Raw genomic sequence first — 18729 nt, 5'->3', positions numbered from 1 at the left:
TTAACCTTGTGTCTGTCCGGCTGGGGACCTCATCCCATCCCCCTCTTGGGTTCCTCTGGGGGTATAATTTCTTTCTTTGTTTGGGTCTCCCTTCACAGGAAGTGAGGTTAGGGCTGCTGACCCATGCTGCCCCGGTTACCGTCTTTCCGAAGCCGTCATCTGTCTCTCCAGCTGTCTCCAAACTATTCTTGGTTGTCAACTAGACTGTTCCTGGTAGCCACTGGTTTCCCCAGTCTGACAGTTGTTGTGAAACATCTTCTGATGCATAGCTGAGGCACATCATCAGTGATTGGGTAATCTAAAAGTTCAAAAGCCTCTATAAAATGCCTTCTCCTCCTCCTGTCTCCTTCTTTTTACTTTCTTCTTCTCCTATTCGTGCAGACTGTCAGGTTCACACCAAGTGAGACATTCATAAACAATGCACACAATGAAGCGAGAAGACACTCAACAACAATATTGTCTTTTTACTTGCAAGGAGAGCGCAGGGAAGTGTACAATTACAGTTCCTAAAACCCTCTGCCCGGCTCCTGCGCACCCTCCCTTTTTATTTTTCTTCGGTGTCCCTGATAACAAAGGTGTTCCAGCGCTAAGGGAAAGGGGCGCGAAAGCAGCTGGAACACTATGAACTTGTTTTGTCTATGTGTGTGTGTGTGTGAGCAATTAACATACATATGTGAAAGCAAAGCACACCAAGCAAGTTGGCCTAATGATAAAAATCAAACACCTGAATAATAAAATGCATTATTATTCTTACATTCACCCCTGTTTTTATATAATATAAAGCTAAACACATGAACAATAAAATACATCATTATTTGTGTATAGTATAAAGCTAAACCTACAAAACTAACAGGCTTAATAATGAAAAATCAACATGAATAATAAAATGCATTATTATTCTTACATTTCCCCCCTATTTTTATATAATATAAAATTAACTATAATATAAAACTAAACCTGAAAAATCTGATTGAAAAATCCAACACCCGAATCATTGTATACAACATTAATCACATTCCACCCTGTTTCTCTTACATTTGCACAATCCTCATATCATCGAATAGACCCTCCACAAAGGCTTTAATATACCGAATTACTCTCATGTAAACAAATGTAATTACACCCGAGGTTGTCAATGTAATTTACTCGTGATCTCCAAGACCCGGAAAGAGATTCGGAAAAGAAAGCGAAATGTCAACAGGAGAATCAAAACAAGTGTCATCAGTGTCATCATTACTCTCAACTGTACGATAAAGCAATGACGGATAAACATCGTTTAATTTGGACGTCGTAGGTGCAATAGCTGTAGTGATCAACCGGTTGAGCAGTGCTCTAAGACAAGGAATACAACAACACCCACACAACGTGAGGATAGCTGCAAACACAGCAACAGAAACCAGGACAGAGGAAACCAAGTCCTTGTATCTACCAAATGTTTTTTCCCACCACTCCGTCCAAAGAGACGTGTCCATCCCAGAGTGCTCCTTCATCTTGTGGTTGGCCCTGGTGAGGGACTCCTACGGGGCCGTGTTGTTAGGTATGAATGTACAACACCGGTCGCCAAACATGGCGCACAACCCACCCTTTTCCGCCAGGAGCATGTCAACCGCTATGCGGTTCTGGAACGTCATGAGAGAGGTGGCTGCCAATTGTTCTTTGATAGCAGGAAATCCTGCTTCAGTATAGTTACCCAGTTTCTGCACATTGTAGTGGAGGCAGTTGATCCTGTCAACATTTTTAATCGGCGTGATCCAAATAAAAATGGACTCCCAACCAGCTGCAATCTGATCAACCAGTTTATACTCATCTGGTACACCTCGAGGTACGCCAATAGCATCAATATAGGTCGGATCTCCATCCCTCCAGGAAGCACTACGCCGACTCCTAAAGAACTTGTCTCGCGGAATGTGCGTCAGAGCTGCCCTCTGGATATGCTCTACAGTAGATGGAAAAATAGTAACAGTTAAGAGCAATGACACAAGTGCACAAACTCCTGAAGCATTTCTCAATGTGTCATATGATTGTTAACATATGAACCTACTCTAGGAATCTCAGAAGGAGACAGAGTACTGTCTTCACAAATTACAACAGGAAAATAAGGATCAAAACCTGATGAATAAGCCCACAAAAGAAACCCCCAACAAGATGAATTAAAAATAGCTGCAGTAGGAGGCCTGAAAGGCCCAACCCCCACAGTGACCCTGAGATTGAGTGTCGACCCTGTCTTTGAAAGAAGTATTTTGTTATGAAAATATCTAGCCTCACGGCCCTGTCCTGGAACCCAATAATCACCCTGTTGTGTAGTGATCAAAGAATCCCAACTCGAATCTAACACATGTCCAGTGAGGTACCACCAGTACTGTTCGTACCCCTTCCCCGTCGTTTGAATTACACTACCGTACCTTTTCGTGAACCCCCTCAGGGTTGCGATTGGAAGCTTCAGTTCTGTCGTTCTATTGGGTGCCACAGTAATTCTGATGGAATTAATATAAGCCCAGGAAACAATCCAAGGAACAAATGAGTGGGATGAAGCCAAAGAGCCATGCCTAGTTCTATGTAAATCCGCAGGAATTGTCATAGTGGTATTCAAATACCCCCCCCTCGAGGGCCCCCACAGGTGCCAAATGAATAAAAATACAAAAATAACCATCAGTACAGCTGTAAAACACCCAATAGCATCTTTAAGCCATTTTGGCATCGCCATTTCTGCTGTAACTCCACTAAAAAGGGGTTGGTGTCCGTCAAGTTCTTCACTGACCGTCAAGTATTTTCAGATACTATAAATCTGCACCCACCTTCTTGTCAGACTTTGGCTCACCTTTCCTGGAGGAGAAATCAGCAGAAATGACCTTCTTACAATGTGATAAGTGTATCCACGTGCTCCTCTCTGTAAGCTTCACAGCAGTAGGAGTTGTCAGCAACACTTGATATGGGCCCTCCCACGTGGGAGAGTGCCAGTGTTTTCTCTTAATGCTCCGGACCAGGACCCAATCTCCTGGCTTCACCAGTTGTTGTGTCTGTTGGGAAATACAATCGTTCTCAGGTAATTTAAGTTCATCAAGTTTCTCTAAAGTCTTTCACATGTAATCAGCGAAATTCGCCTCATCATCCAGTTCCCAGTGTTTAGTAAATAGCGGTAGTTTATAGGGCCTATCGAAAAGTACTTCAAATGGAGTAGGCCCAGTTATACTAGTAATATTGATATACAGTTTAACAAGATCAACGCATTGCGTCCAAGGGCTACCCGTTTCCTCCATGCGTTTTTTTTTTCAACCTATTCTTTACAGTCCCATTCATCCTTTCCACCAGACCAGCACTCTGTGGATGATAGGAACAATGACGCTTTAAGTCAATATGAAAATACAGACCTATTTTGACAATAACTCTGTTAACAAAATGTGTCCCATTGTCACTATAAATTGTCTGCAGAATACCATATCGCGGTATAATGTCTTTCAATAAATTCAATAAAGTCCATATGAATTCTCTGAAAAGGATAGGTTGCCGAAGGAAACTGACCCCGCATTGGACGCAAGTTACCTTGTGAATTGTGCCTGGCTCAGGTCAAACAAGCCCTACAAAAATTGTTTTTTTAGAAGAGGTTAAACCCATAAGTCGTGTAATGTCTGTTTACAAGAGCCACCGTTCCCCCAGTCGAAACATGAGACACCCCATGGCTTAATATTGCTGCCCACCTGAACAATTTTTGGTAGTATGGGTTTTCCCTCTGTGCTGACATAAATATTTTCCCGCAAAGTTGCCCCCTTATCAGTCCAGAGTTTTTTTTCTGTCTGTGGACTCTGCTGTTGCATATCTATCAAGGTTTGGGTATTCAATATTTGTGTGTCAGGAATATGGTCTGATAACCCCGCGAAGGGTTTTAAAGCCGCTTCTCTAGCTGTTTTGTCTGTGAAAGCATTCCCCAATGATACACTGTCTGTCCCCGATTTATGTGCGGCACACTTACATATTGCAATGTTGCGTGGTAACTGTACGGCATCTAACAAATGTTGGAGTAATTGAGCATGTGTCACTGCTCTTCCCGTCGATGTAATCATGCCTCGATTGCGCCAGTATTGTGCAAAGATGTGTACTGTTGTAAATGCGTATCGGCTATCAGTGTAAATTCTAACATCTTTATTCTGGCATAATTTACATGCCTCCGTTAGTGCAACTAATTCAGCAGCTTGAGCAGAATAATACGACGGCAGTGATTCAGCTTTCAGAATTTCATCTTTCGTAACAACAGAGTAGCCAGTCGTGTTTTCCCAAAAACATCCTTTTTATATGACCCATCGACAAATAGCGTGAATCCCGTCCCTAATGGCAAATCCTTTAAGTTAATTCTACATTTCGTGGATTTTTTCAGCCAGTTCCATGTCACCCCCAACCTGCCTCCTCACTGCCACCGGCCCCCGTCTCATTGCTGTTTGGCCATACACAGATGTCACCTGGTAATGTCGCACCAGTGTTTTATTTTATCTTATTTATTTATTCTTTTTTTTTTTAAATCAAGGAGTTCAGTTTGTAAAAAAAAATAATAATAATAGTAATAAATAAAAAATATGGAAACTCGTTGCCTCAGAAATGATAAGTAAACGTAACTTGAACTCTTTATGTGTAACAAGCTATCAATTCTGAGTGCACAGTACTACCACCAACTTAATTATTTTGAGTTTATAGCGCTAAATGGTTACAAGGGCCAACACTTGTATAGCGCGCATCTACCTTTGGTAATCAAAGTGCTTCACACAGTGTACCTCATTTACTTCATGATAATGAATGGATGGATGGATTTTATATTTAACCGGTATGCCAACAAGGATATATTAGCTATTGCATGCAATAAATGTTTTTGTAACAGGAAAACAATTTAAAAAAATGTGAAGTTCCAAAGGGATAGATAACATGTCATGTCATATCATCTTCCAAACCGCTTATCCTATATAGGGTTGCGGGGAGGTGCTGGAGCCTATCCCAGCCGTCAATGGGCGAAGGCAGACCACACCCCGAACTGGTCGCCAGCCAGTCGCAGGGCACACATAGACACTGTCACTGAGCGGGAATCGATCCCACGCTGCCCGCACACAACTCAGGCGTGTGCACCACTACACTATCAGCGGACGGGATAGATAACATTTAACCATAAAAAAAAAAAATTTAAAATCCAGAAGTTCTAAATATTTAATTTGTTTAAGACATGTAAACTCAAGACATGAGTAAATTAATTTAATCGTCAGGAATTACTAACAACTTAATTAAAATGAGTGTTTAGAACAAATTATCAAAAAGTGAGTTAGTTCAACAATACTTCTGAGTAATATGAATGTTTGTGTTTACAGTGAGGCAATCATGTCTTCCTCCATCCTCAGGAAGTAGTGACAATGTGGCTGTGTTTAACATCGTGCGTCTCTTTAGTTAGACGTTGTCTGAATACATACAAGGTAAATGTTTCGCTAGTGATAAAAAGATCATGGTCCTTTGTTAAAACAATGCAGAGACTGCATCCATCCATTGCTGCATTTGTTTGTACAGCAATGGATGCTGCAATAACTGCTCTTCCAGAGTGCGGCAATGCACCGTCCAATTCAAAATAATTCGTTTAATTTTGTCTCTATCTTGCCGCACCAAAATTGAGGTCGAAAAATGACCTTTACAATCTATCAACTGAATAAGGGGTCGCCATAATTTAAGATAATGCTGTGCTTAACACAATTTGAATTTAAAAAACTTTCCTGCTTCATTGGTCTACCTTAAATGTGATGTCATTTGAGGTATTCACTATTACATTTTTTCATCAATGATTTCTGCATGATTTGGAACCCAGATTCAGCAACAATTTGTTAGACCTAAAAAATGACATCATCCACCCCTTCGTTTGATGTTTTGGAGCCTGGAGAATTGCATTTTGTTTTTGTTTTTCTATTCCCCACTACAATTATACTTCCAACACTAAGATTGCATCCCAAATATTTGACTTGTTGTTTCTATATCCGTAGTTTATTTTTGCTTACTTTGTGCTCTTCTTCAGCCAAATGTTATAATAATGAACAAGAATTGTTCCGCCTTGTCGCAGGGTCAGACAAGAGAGGAGCAGAGGGCCCAGGTGCCCCTCCCTGATGTCTGCGCCGCCGCTCAAGTCACATTATCTTCGTTTCTTACTTTTTGCCCATTAAGCACTTCTGCTATATGATTGATTCCTGTAACACGGCTACTTTATGTGTAATTAACTTAACCATTAAAAACGTGTTCAGCTATCGATGCGTCTAAATATTGGATCTTATCAGATCCTGTTTTTCAACAAACTTCCAATCCTTACATTGCATTTTATGATTTAAATTTACTACCTATTTTCCCCAATTGTATAGGAATTTGGTCCAGCTTGCTAACACCTAGGGTGTTCTAAAAACTGGATTTTTATCAGAAGGACAGCAATTCAAATTTCCTGTTGTGGTCATTCTCACTACAACCTTTTCAGGTGGAGAATTCTTGCTTCTGCATCCACACCAGTCTGCTGTTCATTATCCTACTACATATACTACTAATTATACTATACTAATTATATGGAATAAAATACCTAGTGGTATTTTAATTCGCAATCACTCTGTTCACTTACACACTTCACACAGGGTTTCACAACCGATTTGCCCAAACATACACACACCCAGAATTCAAGTGTACACAGGCCTTCGCCATTCTTTATTATTATTATTATTATTATTATTATTATTATTATTATTATTATTATTATTATTATTATTATTATTTTCTTTTTTTAAGCTGGCCAGCAAAGTCATATTTTGTTATCCAAAGGTTTAAGTGTTGTATTTTGGAAGGACAGTGACGCTCCACAAATGTCCAATCTTTGCATGCGAGGTTTTGTTTAGGATCACTTTTATCACCGATTTTACTGTTAACTTTCCCCTTTTTTTCTTTTCTTTTTTTTTTTTTTCCTAGAGTCAGTTTTATGACACCTAGGTTGTCCTATACTGACTTCTACCTTAAAACAGGGTGACAATCAACCCAGTGTGTGGCAATCCTCAAGCCTCTACCACAAGTGGCGGAGAATACTTGCCTATTGCGTCCACACAAAGTTGTCACTTACAATCCTGTTTACATTCATTCACACAGTTTACACAGTCACACTTTTAGCAGCGTTTTTCACGGAGTTTAAGTACGCACAGGACACCGTCGCCCTTATAGTTTTATATCCTTACTCTGTCTTTTACCTTGACATTGACTAGTATTCTCAAGGCTTACACAGTTTTAAAGACTTACACTGTCTCACAGTTTTATAGACTTACTCTGTCTTACAGTTTTATAGACTTACTCTGTCTTACTACTTGACCAGGGACTAGTATTGTCAAGGTTTTTTTACCAGCGCGCAATTCACTCATCCACGAGTATCGTGAGTTTCCTACTCACCCAGAGATGTCTTCACTCCTCCGGCTTCCCGTCAGCCTTCAGTTCCCAGAAGTGGAGCCAAAGACCAGTCCCACAAAGGGTCTTAGAGCCGTGGCCACGGACTTTACCTGGAGGTTGACTCGACAGCTGGAAACCTTCCGGCATGTAGGGATCCGGCTTGAAGGACCAATTTAATGTCAGGTTCACACCAAGTGATACATTCATAAACAATGCACACAATGAGGAGAGAAGACACTCAACAATAATATTGTCTTTTTACTTGCAAGGAGAGCGCAGGGAAGTGTACGATTACAGTTCCTAAAACCCTCTGCCCGGCTCCTGCGCACCCTCTCTTTTTATTTTTCTTCGGTGTCCCTGATAACAAAGGTGTTCCAGCTCTGAGGGAAAGGGGAGCGAAAGCAGCTGGAACACTATGATCTTGTTTTGTCTATGTGTGTGTGTGTGTGTACGTGTGTGTGAGCAATTAACATACATATGTGAAAGCAAAGCACACCAAGCAAGTTGGCCTAATGATAAAAATCAAACACCTGAATAATAAAATGCATTATTATTCTTTCACAGACCAAACATGTTTTTTTGAAGCTTTTTGTAGACCGAACATGTGCAGTACACAGCGTTCTCACCGGGATGTTCCCAAAGCAAGTAAGTACGCACAGTTGGATAACCAGTGGCACATTTGAAGCGTTCGCAGGCAATTTTTGTCATTTGCCCATTTCGCAGAGTAAGTTAAGATGAATTTCTGGCCGCCTCGCGACCATGTCACACGCATGAGGGACGATTAGTGGGACAGACTAAAATTCTCTGCCCTTGCTTAGTCTGTCCCTTTTTTAAAACTTGTTGTCCCCCATCTTCCGTCCCAAAAATGGGCGTCCCCAGCACTGATCATTTCTCCAAAAACAATAGGGACCTCCCAGCGGTCGATGCTCGAGCCCTAATAATAATTTCTGCTAAAATAATGGGTATCTTGCGGGCCCTAATAATAATTGTTATTTTGACAAACAAAATAGGGACCTTGCAGTGGTCGCTGCTCAGGCCCTAATACTTTTCTACAAAAACAATAGGGACATCGCAGTGGTCGCTGCTCAGGCCCTAATAAAATTCTGACTACTGGTGATGAGAACTATATTGAATCAGGTCTCTCTCCTTAAAAGTGTAACAGAACTAATGGAAATTGTTTAAAAATGTATTTATTTCAATCGTAGTCAAGGCAAAGAAACCACCTTCTCTGTAATAAGACTCTGAGAATAGCATAGCCGTGAGTGACTCATAATTACTGCTCTAAATTTAGCATTGCTGTAAGCAGGGCTTCTGATTCTGTTACTTAATGATTATGGCTTGTGTCCAATGGCCCCTCTGCCAGCACCGAGTGTTAGTTGTAATTGACCATAGAAAACCTTTTTGTCTTGTTCATAAGCTTATTTCACAATTACTATTTTTGAAATGTCAATTATAAAACAAATTAAAGTATATTATGTACGATTAAATTAATTTTGGCATGAATCACATGGTGTTGTTGTACTTCTATCCTGTATAAAAAGATGTTATGCTCTAGTTTTACAGCATACAACATGATGAAAAATAATTTTCCTTTCATCTCAATGCCTGACAGCCGACCGTTTTGGTTGCTTTTCACATTTCTCACATTTTTGGACTATCAGCTTTTTACATTGGAATGATTCATGATTGGGCCTCTGTCGACACAACTGCAGTGCCTGTGTTGCACGTATAAGAATGGGGTGCAGCTCATCCAAATGCCAACATGTGTTTTTTTTCTTTAAGGGGGGATTCTGTTAACACAAATGAACATACAGTGCGTCAGCATTCAGCATTTGTTGCATCACATCTTAAACAATGTACGAGTAGCCACTATTCTTCGACGGTTCGGTCCCACTTTCCTTTACCCTACAGGTGATGCAGAGCGCCATCTACTGAACACTGACCAACAGGTAATTACTCAAACAGTGGTAGAAACCTTAATGAATACTGGCCCATGTTTTCATGTCATTTGTTGTATTAAAAAAATAAATAAGGATGACTATCTTACAAAGTGTCACTTGTCTAGACTAGACTGATGAAGGCATGATTGTATTTTAAATTCAATGATATTATACAACTACTAAAACTTTTTCTCTCATTCATGACAAATGTGTGTTATATGAAGTGTCATGTCATGTCATCTTCCAAACCGCTTATCCTATATAGGGTCGCGGGGAGTTGCTGGAGCCTATCCCAGCCGTCAACGGGCGAAGGCAGACCACACCCTGAACTAGTCGCCAGCCAGTTGCAGGGCACACATAGACACTGTCACTGAGCGGGAATCGATCCCACGCTGCCCGCACACAACTCAGGCGTGTGTACCACTACACTATCAGTGGACGTTATATGAAGTGTTCAAATGAAAACATGCAGTGCTACGAATGGTTTGTGAATATTTGCTGTTAGTAAATGACGAGGAATATATGAGGAGGCAGGGAAAAATGGACAGAGAAAGGGACGGATTGCATTTATTTAAAATAATTTAAAACAAAAGAATGATTAAATATCCTTATCTTTCTGTGGATGCACGTGAATTAGCTTCCCCACAATGCCTTTTGTACTAATGCACCCTTTATATGGTGTCTGTCCTCAAAATAAATATACAGGTAGCATCATATTGAACTTTATAACATACCATTGTTTTTTAGGCATTATGTTATTGGGAAAACCTCTCTCATTTTTTCAGGAGGTAGTCTACCTTGATCTGCGGCAACACTCCAGTTCTAACGTTCTCAATAGGAATACATCCTCAACAAAAGGATCGGTGATTATGCAGTCTGTTTTTTCTTCCTTGTTTCTTTCCTTTTCTACCTAATAGACAGGTCCACCCCATTACGAATCTACAGACTGCAAATATTTCAAATAAATTAAATTGCACACCCAATACCCATCACAATTATGGCTGGCACAATAGCTAAATTAACAATTCAAGGCAATAATTGGAAATGCAGCTTGTATATACCTGCAGCCGTCCCTGGAGCGTGGGCTAATATGTGGAGGCACGTCACACCACTAATTCCAGAGCTAATTACTGATGCACATTTGAATTAAGTTGTTTGTCTCCGAACTACCATTTAATTTTACAGCAAGGAACACAGAACCATCGTGGAAAAAGTCAGATCACAACCTTTCAACAGAGTAGCTGGAATCAAATATGTTGTGATTTTATTTTAACTTTTGTTTTGTCATAGTTTTCTCAGCTTTCAGGATTTCAACACAGGGTTCAAAACCTCGAGTGAAATAAGTTTGAGTTTGTAAGGTAATAAGAGTAAGGACTCAAAGAAAATAAAGCTCTTTGTTTTAATCATCACCTCTTTTTTATCTTAATTTTTCCTTTACGTTACAGTTAGTCACATTTCTTTTGACAACATTTAACACATCACTTCAAAAGGATTGAATTTCATACTTGAATACCAGTTGTTGTGAATGGTCTGTCTGAAATTCTGAAAAAACAATTTTGGGGAGATATATTGTTGCTAGTTTGATGATGATTCATGGCAATAATATTTCTCAGGAGGCTCAGACGCTCACGAGCTTCATGGTTCACATCACAGCTTGGATGAGCACTCTTGTCTGCAGTTAAACACATCTAAAACTGTGGCAAGTTTTTGAAACAAAACTCCTTATGTTATATGAGTTATGACAGACGCATGGAAACAACATATCAACTACATAAAAGGTAAAATTCCTAAAACAATAGCATATATTATATAAGCGTAGACACATTTTAAATCATAAAGACTTACATATACTGTAATTTATTATTTCTTGATTTTTCCCTATTTGTCATATGGTGTAGAATTGTGGGGATCTACCTGCAAAACAAGAGAGCAATAGGTGTTAAGTTATTATTACGATCATGCAGATCCACTCTGAAATCAAACATTATAAAATTATGCAAATCATGTTTAGAGGAAAAGCACATTTTCTTCTCAATATGATTTAAGAGGTGTTTGTAAATTCAATGTACAAAAAGCTGTTAAAGGAATTCAAAAGAGGTGTGTTTCTGTTGTTGGAGTGAAATTTTGGAATGATACAAGTACATATTGGAAAACCGGTGAATCACTATTAGTTTTTTAATGCAAACTATTCACAAAGCTATTTTGGAAGGTTGTAAAGAATGATTTGGATAAAAATGATGACAATGAATTGTTATATTGTGTATTTTGTGGAATGTACTGGGTGATGACAGAATAAACTCTCTCTCTCTACACACACACACACACACACACACACACACACACCCACACGCACCCCCACACGCAACCCCCCCCCCCCCCCCACACACACACACACACAGTATTTTCCAGACTATAAGTCGCGTTTTTTTCCATAGTTTGGCCGGGGTACGACTTATACTCCGGAGCTACTTATGTGTGAAATTCTTAACACATTATTGCCTGTATATAATTTCACATAAAGAAACAAAGATAAATCCTTAACGCTATTAAAATGCATGGATAATTTAACCAGTTAAATCATACTATTTGTCTAATTAAGTATTATATTTTGTATATATATATATATATATATATATATATATATATATATATATATATATATATATACATATATATATAATTATAATATAATAGTACGATAAAAAGGCAATTTGACTATCAATACATCTACTTGCCGTGCCTGTGGTCTTACACACACGTACGGACAACAGAGCGATAATTACGATCGAATACATAAATACTTTTGGAGACTTGGAAACATTCTACATGGTCGGCGATAAATAAAAGACTTATTCAATCAATCTACGACCGTTTCGGTGATTTAAAGTGATCTTATTTTGTAGTAGGGCTGGAAGATGTTGGAAAAAAATGATATTGCGATTTTTGGGGGGTTTGCGATATATATTGCGATGTTAAAAATATAATTTTCACCAGATGACTTGAATAGATTTGTTTGGGAATAATTTGGTTAACTCACCATGACGTCATTGTATTCATATAATATCGTTTAATCCAGACCAAAGGGGTTCATCTGTGAATGATGATTGCTGTATATAAAAGGGATCACAGCGGTTATGTCTCTGTAAAATAATAGATTATTTAACATTGTATTTCACACTTCAGTGTAAACAGCAGCAAAATATTAAACATATTTTAAACAAAAAAAATAAAAGAGCAGGTGCACTAGACCCTTGAGTCAAAAAAATAGAAGAAAATAAAAACCTCTAAAGCAGCAGCAGAATTATAAACACCTTTAAACTAAACTATAAAATAATTAAAAAATTAAAAAGCAGGTGTACTAGCACCTGAGTTTTTTTTACAAAAATATAACTTCAAGATAAAAAAAACTTTGTGAAACTGCAGCAAAGTTGCAAACAAATTAGAACAAAAATATTAAAATTTAAAGAATGACATTAAAATTGGCACAAATTACCAGTTTACGACAAATCACTTTTGTGAGGATGAATCTGCATCACATGCAAATTTGGATGACGTCACGCAGAACACAGGCAGGTCCGAAGGGGAGCTAATCGATCCGCAATTCCTTTCCCCGCGCATGCGTAGAGAAGAAAACAAAGATGGCGAACGCGAGCGGATCGGACGGCGCTTCCAGCGGCTCAGGGGACGCATCTTCACAGCAGGTAAAGTCAGCAACGTGTATATATATACAATGTATTAATATGTATTTCATAACATTGTTCTGTCTCAAATAATAGCTTTGGACTCAGGCTTACGGCGATAGATTGGAATCTAATGACGTGTTTCACTGTTAGCATTAGTACTTGGCTGATGTAGCTCTGTTTTCAACGTGTCTATGTACCCACAATTTATCACGTCGACAAAAATGTATTGTATGGATACTGTTAATAGCTCTTGCTAATTTGGTTGCTCTGTTTTTATTGATTAATTAACTAACTAAAAAAAAAAAAACAAGTAGTGTTTAATGCAAAAGGAAAAAATGTTGCGCATAATTTCTTGTATAATGAAGACAAATCACAATGGACTATTTTGTTATTCTGCAAACTAGTTTGAACTGAAATTTAGTGACACAAGTGAGGTTTATCCGCTTTTAACATCTTACTGAGTGTTGTTGTCGTCCTTACATGTTTTTTGGAACAAATATTACATATTCATAAGTACAGTATACCGCATTTGTAGACAGTGAGATAGTGTGTGTTGTGTATATTTTCTATGAGTTGGTAGGGTAATATCTTTGGATATTAATAAATATATGCACACACGTCAGCTTCATCGGAATTGGCTTTAAGGTAGGTGACTTAACATTAAAACAGGGCTGACTGGGAGTTCACTCTACGTCTCCTTGGCAACTCTGGCATATGCAAACCACCAGCAGCCTTTATTGGTAGGTACCTAGTTGTAGAACAGTTGAGTCTCTAGATAACATCCAGTATGCATAATAAGAGCAAATTATGAATCCACCCCATGGAGCAAACTTGTGATTGTGTATTCCTAGAAAAATATATGAAATGTCACTGTGTGTTTTATATGCATCAAATTATAGTTTGTCAGTACATTGAAAAAAAACATTGAATTTACTCAATTTTATTTTGACAAGTGGTTGCATGATATAAAACCATCTGAATCCTATTAACAATTATCTCTTTTTCTTTTGTAGTTTCTTCCTTCTGAGCAAATCAGCCCCGAAGTCCACTGCAGTATCATCAGAACCTCTACCTGTTCAGCATACACCACTACGTTTTCTCCGGAAATTATTTTAATAGATCCACTGTAAATGTCCTGGATGTAAGGATTTACTCCAGCCCAGATTCAAGTGATAAATAGGTCACAAACGATTATTTTGCAAGTCGACTATTCACCAACAGGAGTTACGATTAGTTGACTAATCGGATCATATGTAAATTGCGGCATAATCGCACCAGCAAGCTGCAGCTTGACTATCAGTAGCTTACAGCTAGATCTCTTAAAGGTATCATACAAAAGAATAAAGATAAGATAATAGTACATTCAACTTGTACTAAACTGTACAGGTTGTACCAGCATTCCTGACTTGTTTTTAGTGAGTACCAGTAATTGAAATTGTGGCCGTAAATATTTTATTGCTGAATGTTTAGTGCATGTTAAAATGGAACTAAAAACCAATACACAATGCTGAGTTGCACTAATACTATGAAACTACCTATAAATACTAAAGGAAATATTGGATTTGTAAACATATTTCACCCTTCCTTGGCACCAATCATTTCTTTCTCCAGCGAGAGATGAGGCATTTTGGAGAGAAAAATTTGCACCAAATAATTTGAGAGCAGCTATTGTTCACATGGCGTCGATTCTAATCTCTTTTATTTATTTATTTTTTACCTCGATGCATATTTCATGTAATTTAAATGGATTTTAGATGAATCGTTACATCCCTAGAAAATGTATCAAAAAATGTGTAAATTCTTCATGTGTTGTGTCAGAAATCAGATTTCAACTGATTGAAACTGATGTACACAAATACAATTTCACACAAAAAGTATTGCCTGTTCATCGCGTCCAATGATACTGAATAATAAATGTATGCCTACCTACAAATAATATACTCAGTGAAATAATTGATGTCTATTATACTCTGATGTGTTGCATAAATATGCAATTTAGTACTCATGATTTTGTCAAGTATTTTAATTTCTATGTTGTCATTTTCTCGTGGCTCTGTTTCAATCTCCACGTCGTCATTGACATCCTCCTCCAAGTCAGGCGGTCCATCTGAGGGCATGTGTTCATCATCGATCTAGATTGTCATCAGTGTTTGCCTCCATCTCCAACTCTGCTGTTTTTTCAGCCCATTCCGTCTGGATCTCAGCCGTCACCAGTGACTTGCAGTCACACTTCAAGTCAGCATGCAGGGTCAGAATTGCGACCGTCACCAAAGAGATCATCCTGGACATGACTGGCTACATTTCTGAAAATATAATTACATAAAAATATTTATCAGGCAAAGTATACTGTTTGAGATGATGGTAACTTTGATATGTAATCAAAATAAATTATTTAACTAAATGATTACATCGATAAATGTGGCTCTGAATTAAAAATGTATATTGTTAGCTGCATATCGTCGCTGCCATGTGAAAAACACTTAATAATTAACAATCAATAATTTGTTAGAATATACAATACAACACAATTTTTAAAAATATTTATAAAACCTCACTACCCTTTTGTGTCACTACACTACATTCAAAGATAGTTTAACAGCATCCATAAAATACATACATTTTTGTTAACGTGCTGAATTGTGGGTACAAGTGACTAAACTACAGTATGGTGACAGATACGTTGAAAACAGAGCTACATTAGCCAAGTACTAATGCTAACAGTGAAACGCATCATTAGATTGCAATCTATCGGCGTAAGCCTGAGTCCAAAGCTATTATTTGACACAGAACGACGTTATGAAATACATACAATAAATTGGATATACACGTTGCTGACTTTTAACCTGCTGTGAAGATGCGTCTCCTGAGCCGCTGGAAGCGCCGTCCCATCCGCTCGCGTTCGTCATCTTTGTTTTCTTCTCTACGCATGCGCGGGGAGAGGAATCGCGGATCGATTAACTCCCCTTCGGACCTGCCTGTGTTCTGCGTGACGTCATCCTAATTTGCATGTGATGCAGATTCGTCCTCACAAAAGTGATTCATCGTAAACTGGCAATTCGTGCGTAGTGAAGATTCGTAGTCGTAGAAGCGAGAGTTGTATTCACAAAACAATGGCACTCACAGTTTTTATTCATACTCACAAAAAAAGAAGTCAAACCCTCACAATTTTGATTCGTACTCTCAAGAAAAGAAGTCAAACCCTCACAATTTTGATTTGTACTCAAAAATTATTACCATTATGTATACGAATCTTTAATCACGGATATGCCTTTTACTATTACGGATATGAATCTTTAAATCACGGATATGCCTTTGTGACAGTGAACTTACTCCATACTTGTGAAAGTGATTGCAGCAACAACGGCGAGGCACTGTTGGCAAAGAAAAAAAAAAATTAAAACATTGCACATCCTACGATGTGACTATCGCGCATGCGCACATCCTAATCGCGATGTTCAAAAGATACATCGTGCAGGCCTACTAGAATTTACACTGGCTGAAACGGGCGTATAGACCATTGATTCCGGTCAGAGAATCAGGAGAATGGAAGTTCTTGAATGCTTCAATGTCATCAGGTTGCATTATTTTGAGTACATATTTGAGTGTGTATATGTTTGTGTGGTTTGTATCAATCAACGCACACTAAAGAACGATTTCAGAGGGAAAGGAAATGTCCGAGGAAAAGGAAGTGCCACAGTAGGAGACACGGAAGAAACGCACCACGGCGGAACTAAACTTTGGTTCCCCCCAGTCTTTCTGACATTCCTGTAGTAAATTCCTCATTAGTGCTTCGTTTATACAGGCATTGGTTTACTGTTTAACTTGTGTGTTTTACACCAGACATGTTTTTGGGCAGCTAATGGGTCCTTTCTTTACGTTGATTTATGTCGGGCATATTGTTGGACAGCTAAGGGGTCCCAATGAGAGACGTTTGGAGTCTGTTAGCAGTTAGCGGCTAGCGGCAGATGCGCGCCATTGTCGTGGTCGTGTACGCGCCGGGATTGAGCGAGTTGTTGAGCCCTGTGGAATGGATTGGAGTGCTACTGAAGCCACGTTGTTCCCTATCACTGTGTCCGGTTACGCTCTTTGATTCGAGTGACTGTTTGGATGAGGCGCTCCGGTGAATCCCCCCAAATTCACATACAGTCCTAAAATTACCGTAACTTTCTTGTAATTCTACATGTGTGAATGTAAGCTAAATGTTACCATTGTACTTCAGTGGAAATTATGTGCACTAAGCGCACAATTTTATTATTTTGATTTATATGGACACATTTATCAGCGTTACGCGATGGAGGCAACTTGGCTTCCGGGTGGTGGAGGGGTGGCGTTGTGTAATGTAAAGTATGCATACCGTTCAGCCTGTTCTTGTCTCTATTCTATTTTTATTTTAAAGTGTTCGTTAATTAAATTTTAAATGACATGTCTGTTCTTGGTGTTGGATTTTATCAAATAAATTTCCTTTAAAAATGCGACTTACACTCCAGTGCAACTTATATATGTTTTTTTTCCTACTTTATTATGCATTTTATGGCTGGTGTGACTTGTACTCCGGCGCGACTTATGGTGAAATTATTAACACATTATTAACTGTATATCATTTCACATGTTATTGCAGGTCCATCGGCCCACGGGTGGGTTTCATCAAGAAATGTACTGAAAAAATGTACTTTTTTGGTAATTAATGTTAAAACATTAATTTACTCAGATGTGAATCACACCAACCATCAAGGCGATTTTTAGATCCCTCCCACAACCAAACCAACTATAATCAGATGCACTACAGAAAGTTTAATTGACAATATATTCACTAACATACTCAACAATCACTGATGTTAGTGATCACCTTCCCATTTTCATTATAGGTGAAAAATTAAAAACACCCGTCAAGGAACAAGATATTTTCAAAACAAGAACAACTATAAATGAACATTCAATTAACAAACTCAAAGCAAACCTCAAATTAATCCTGAAAAATTGGTGTATGATAGAGATAACCCAAATCAAGCATACAATGAGTTCATGAGAATCTTCTTGCAAAACGTAGATAATTCTAGCCTGAGACAAAAACAAGGATCAAAACACACGAACATCAAATGAAGCCTTGGTTCAGAATTTTTTTAAAAAAATGCTTGTAGGAAGAAAAATGCTAATTAAAAATAAGACAATTTCTTAAAACCAAAAGTGAAATTGATGAAATGAGATTTCAAGTCTACAAAAAAGAATTAACCATAAATAAGATAAGATAAGAATGCCTTTATTGATCCCACAGTGGGGAAATTTTCATTGTTACAGGAGCAAAGATAATGTATAATGTATAATGGCATAATGTAGCCATTAATGTATAACATTGGCGGCCAACATTCAGGATCAAACCTATGTAAATATACGCAGTAACGTGTATATACACATGTATATACACACCAACATACATCTACATAAAAAGTATGAGGAACACTCATTTTGGCCTGTACATAGTACAGAGGAAAAATAGTCTAAGTAAGTGACAGTGCTGCAGTGTTGTAGTGAAATGTAAGGAACAGCATTGGATAAAAATAAAACTAGACTACCAGTAGTGGGGAATGTTGAGTATTGCACGGTATTACAGTAGTGGGGAATGTTGGGTATTGCACAATATGAGCTCAGGTGCAGGACTGCACAATTGCACTGATGTCCGCCAGTTT

At 38.3% G+C, this 18729-nt stretch overlaps 1 protein-coding gene and 1 long non-coding RNA gene across 3 annotated transcripts in view; both read right to left on the bottom strand.

Moving 5' to 3' along the window:
* Positions 1-520: 520 nt before the first annotated feature.
* The window catches only part of LOC147145391 (endogenous retrovirus group V member 1 Env polyprotein-like), a gene marked incomplete at its 5' end in the record, with an annotated part of 97941 nt that continues 79732 nt past the window's right edge, over positions 521-18729 (bottom strand). Inside the window, one exon of the mRNA XM_086036090.1 lies at positions 521-1993. Coding sequence (XP_085892216.1) covers positions 1518-1993 — 476 coding nt within the window. The remainder of the gene's footprint in view (positions 1994-18729) is intronic.
* Positions 2467-18729, bottom strand: part of LOC147145393 (uncharacterized) — a 39022-nt gene continuing 22759 nt past the window's right edge. Inside the window, exons 3-6 of one of the 2 annotated variants that reach the window (XR_015087466.1) lie at positions 16376-16416; positions 12400-12469; positions 11208-11276; positions 2467-3017 (exon numbers count right to left, since the gene is read on the bottom strand). This is a non-coding gene — a long non-coding RNA (uncharacterized LOC147145393). Of the gene's footprint in view, positions 3018-10988; positions 11277-12399; positions 12503-16375; positions 16417-18729 lie in introns of those variants that run through there. The other variant, XR_015087465.1, reaches the window with a different exon arrangement.

This window comes from Filicampus tigris, chromosome 7, assembly GCF_054856515.1.
Source record: "Filicampus tigris isolate MCC_2025a chromosome 7, RoL_Ftig_1.0, whole genome shotgun sequence".
Taxonomy (NCBI): Eukaryota; Metazoa; Chordata; class Actinopteri; order Syngnathiformes; family Syngnathidae; genus Filicampus; species Filicampus tigris.
The sequence above is the reverse complement of the archived record's forward strand: the minus strand, read 5'-3'. Positions and strand labels throughout refer to the sequence as shown.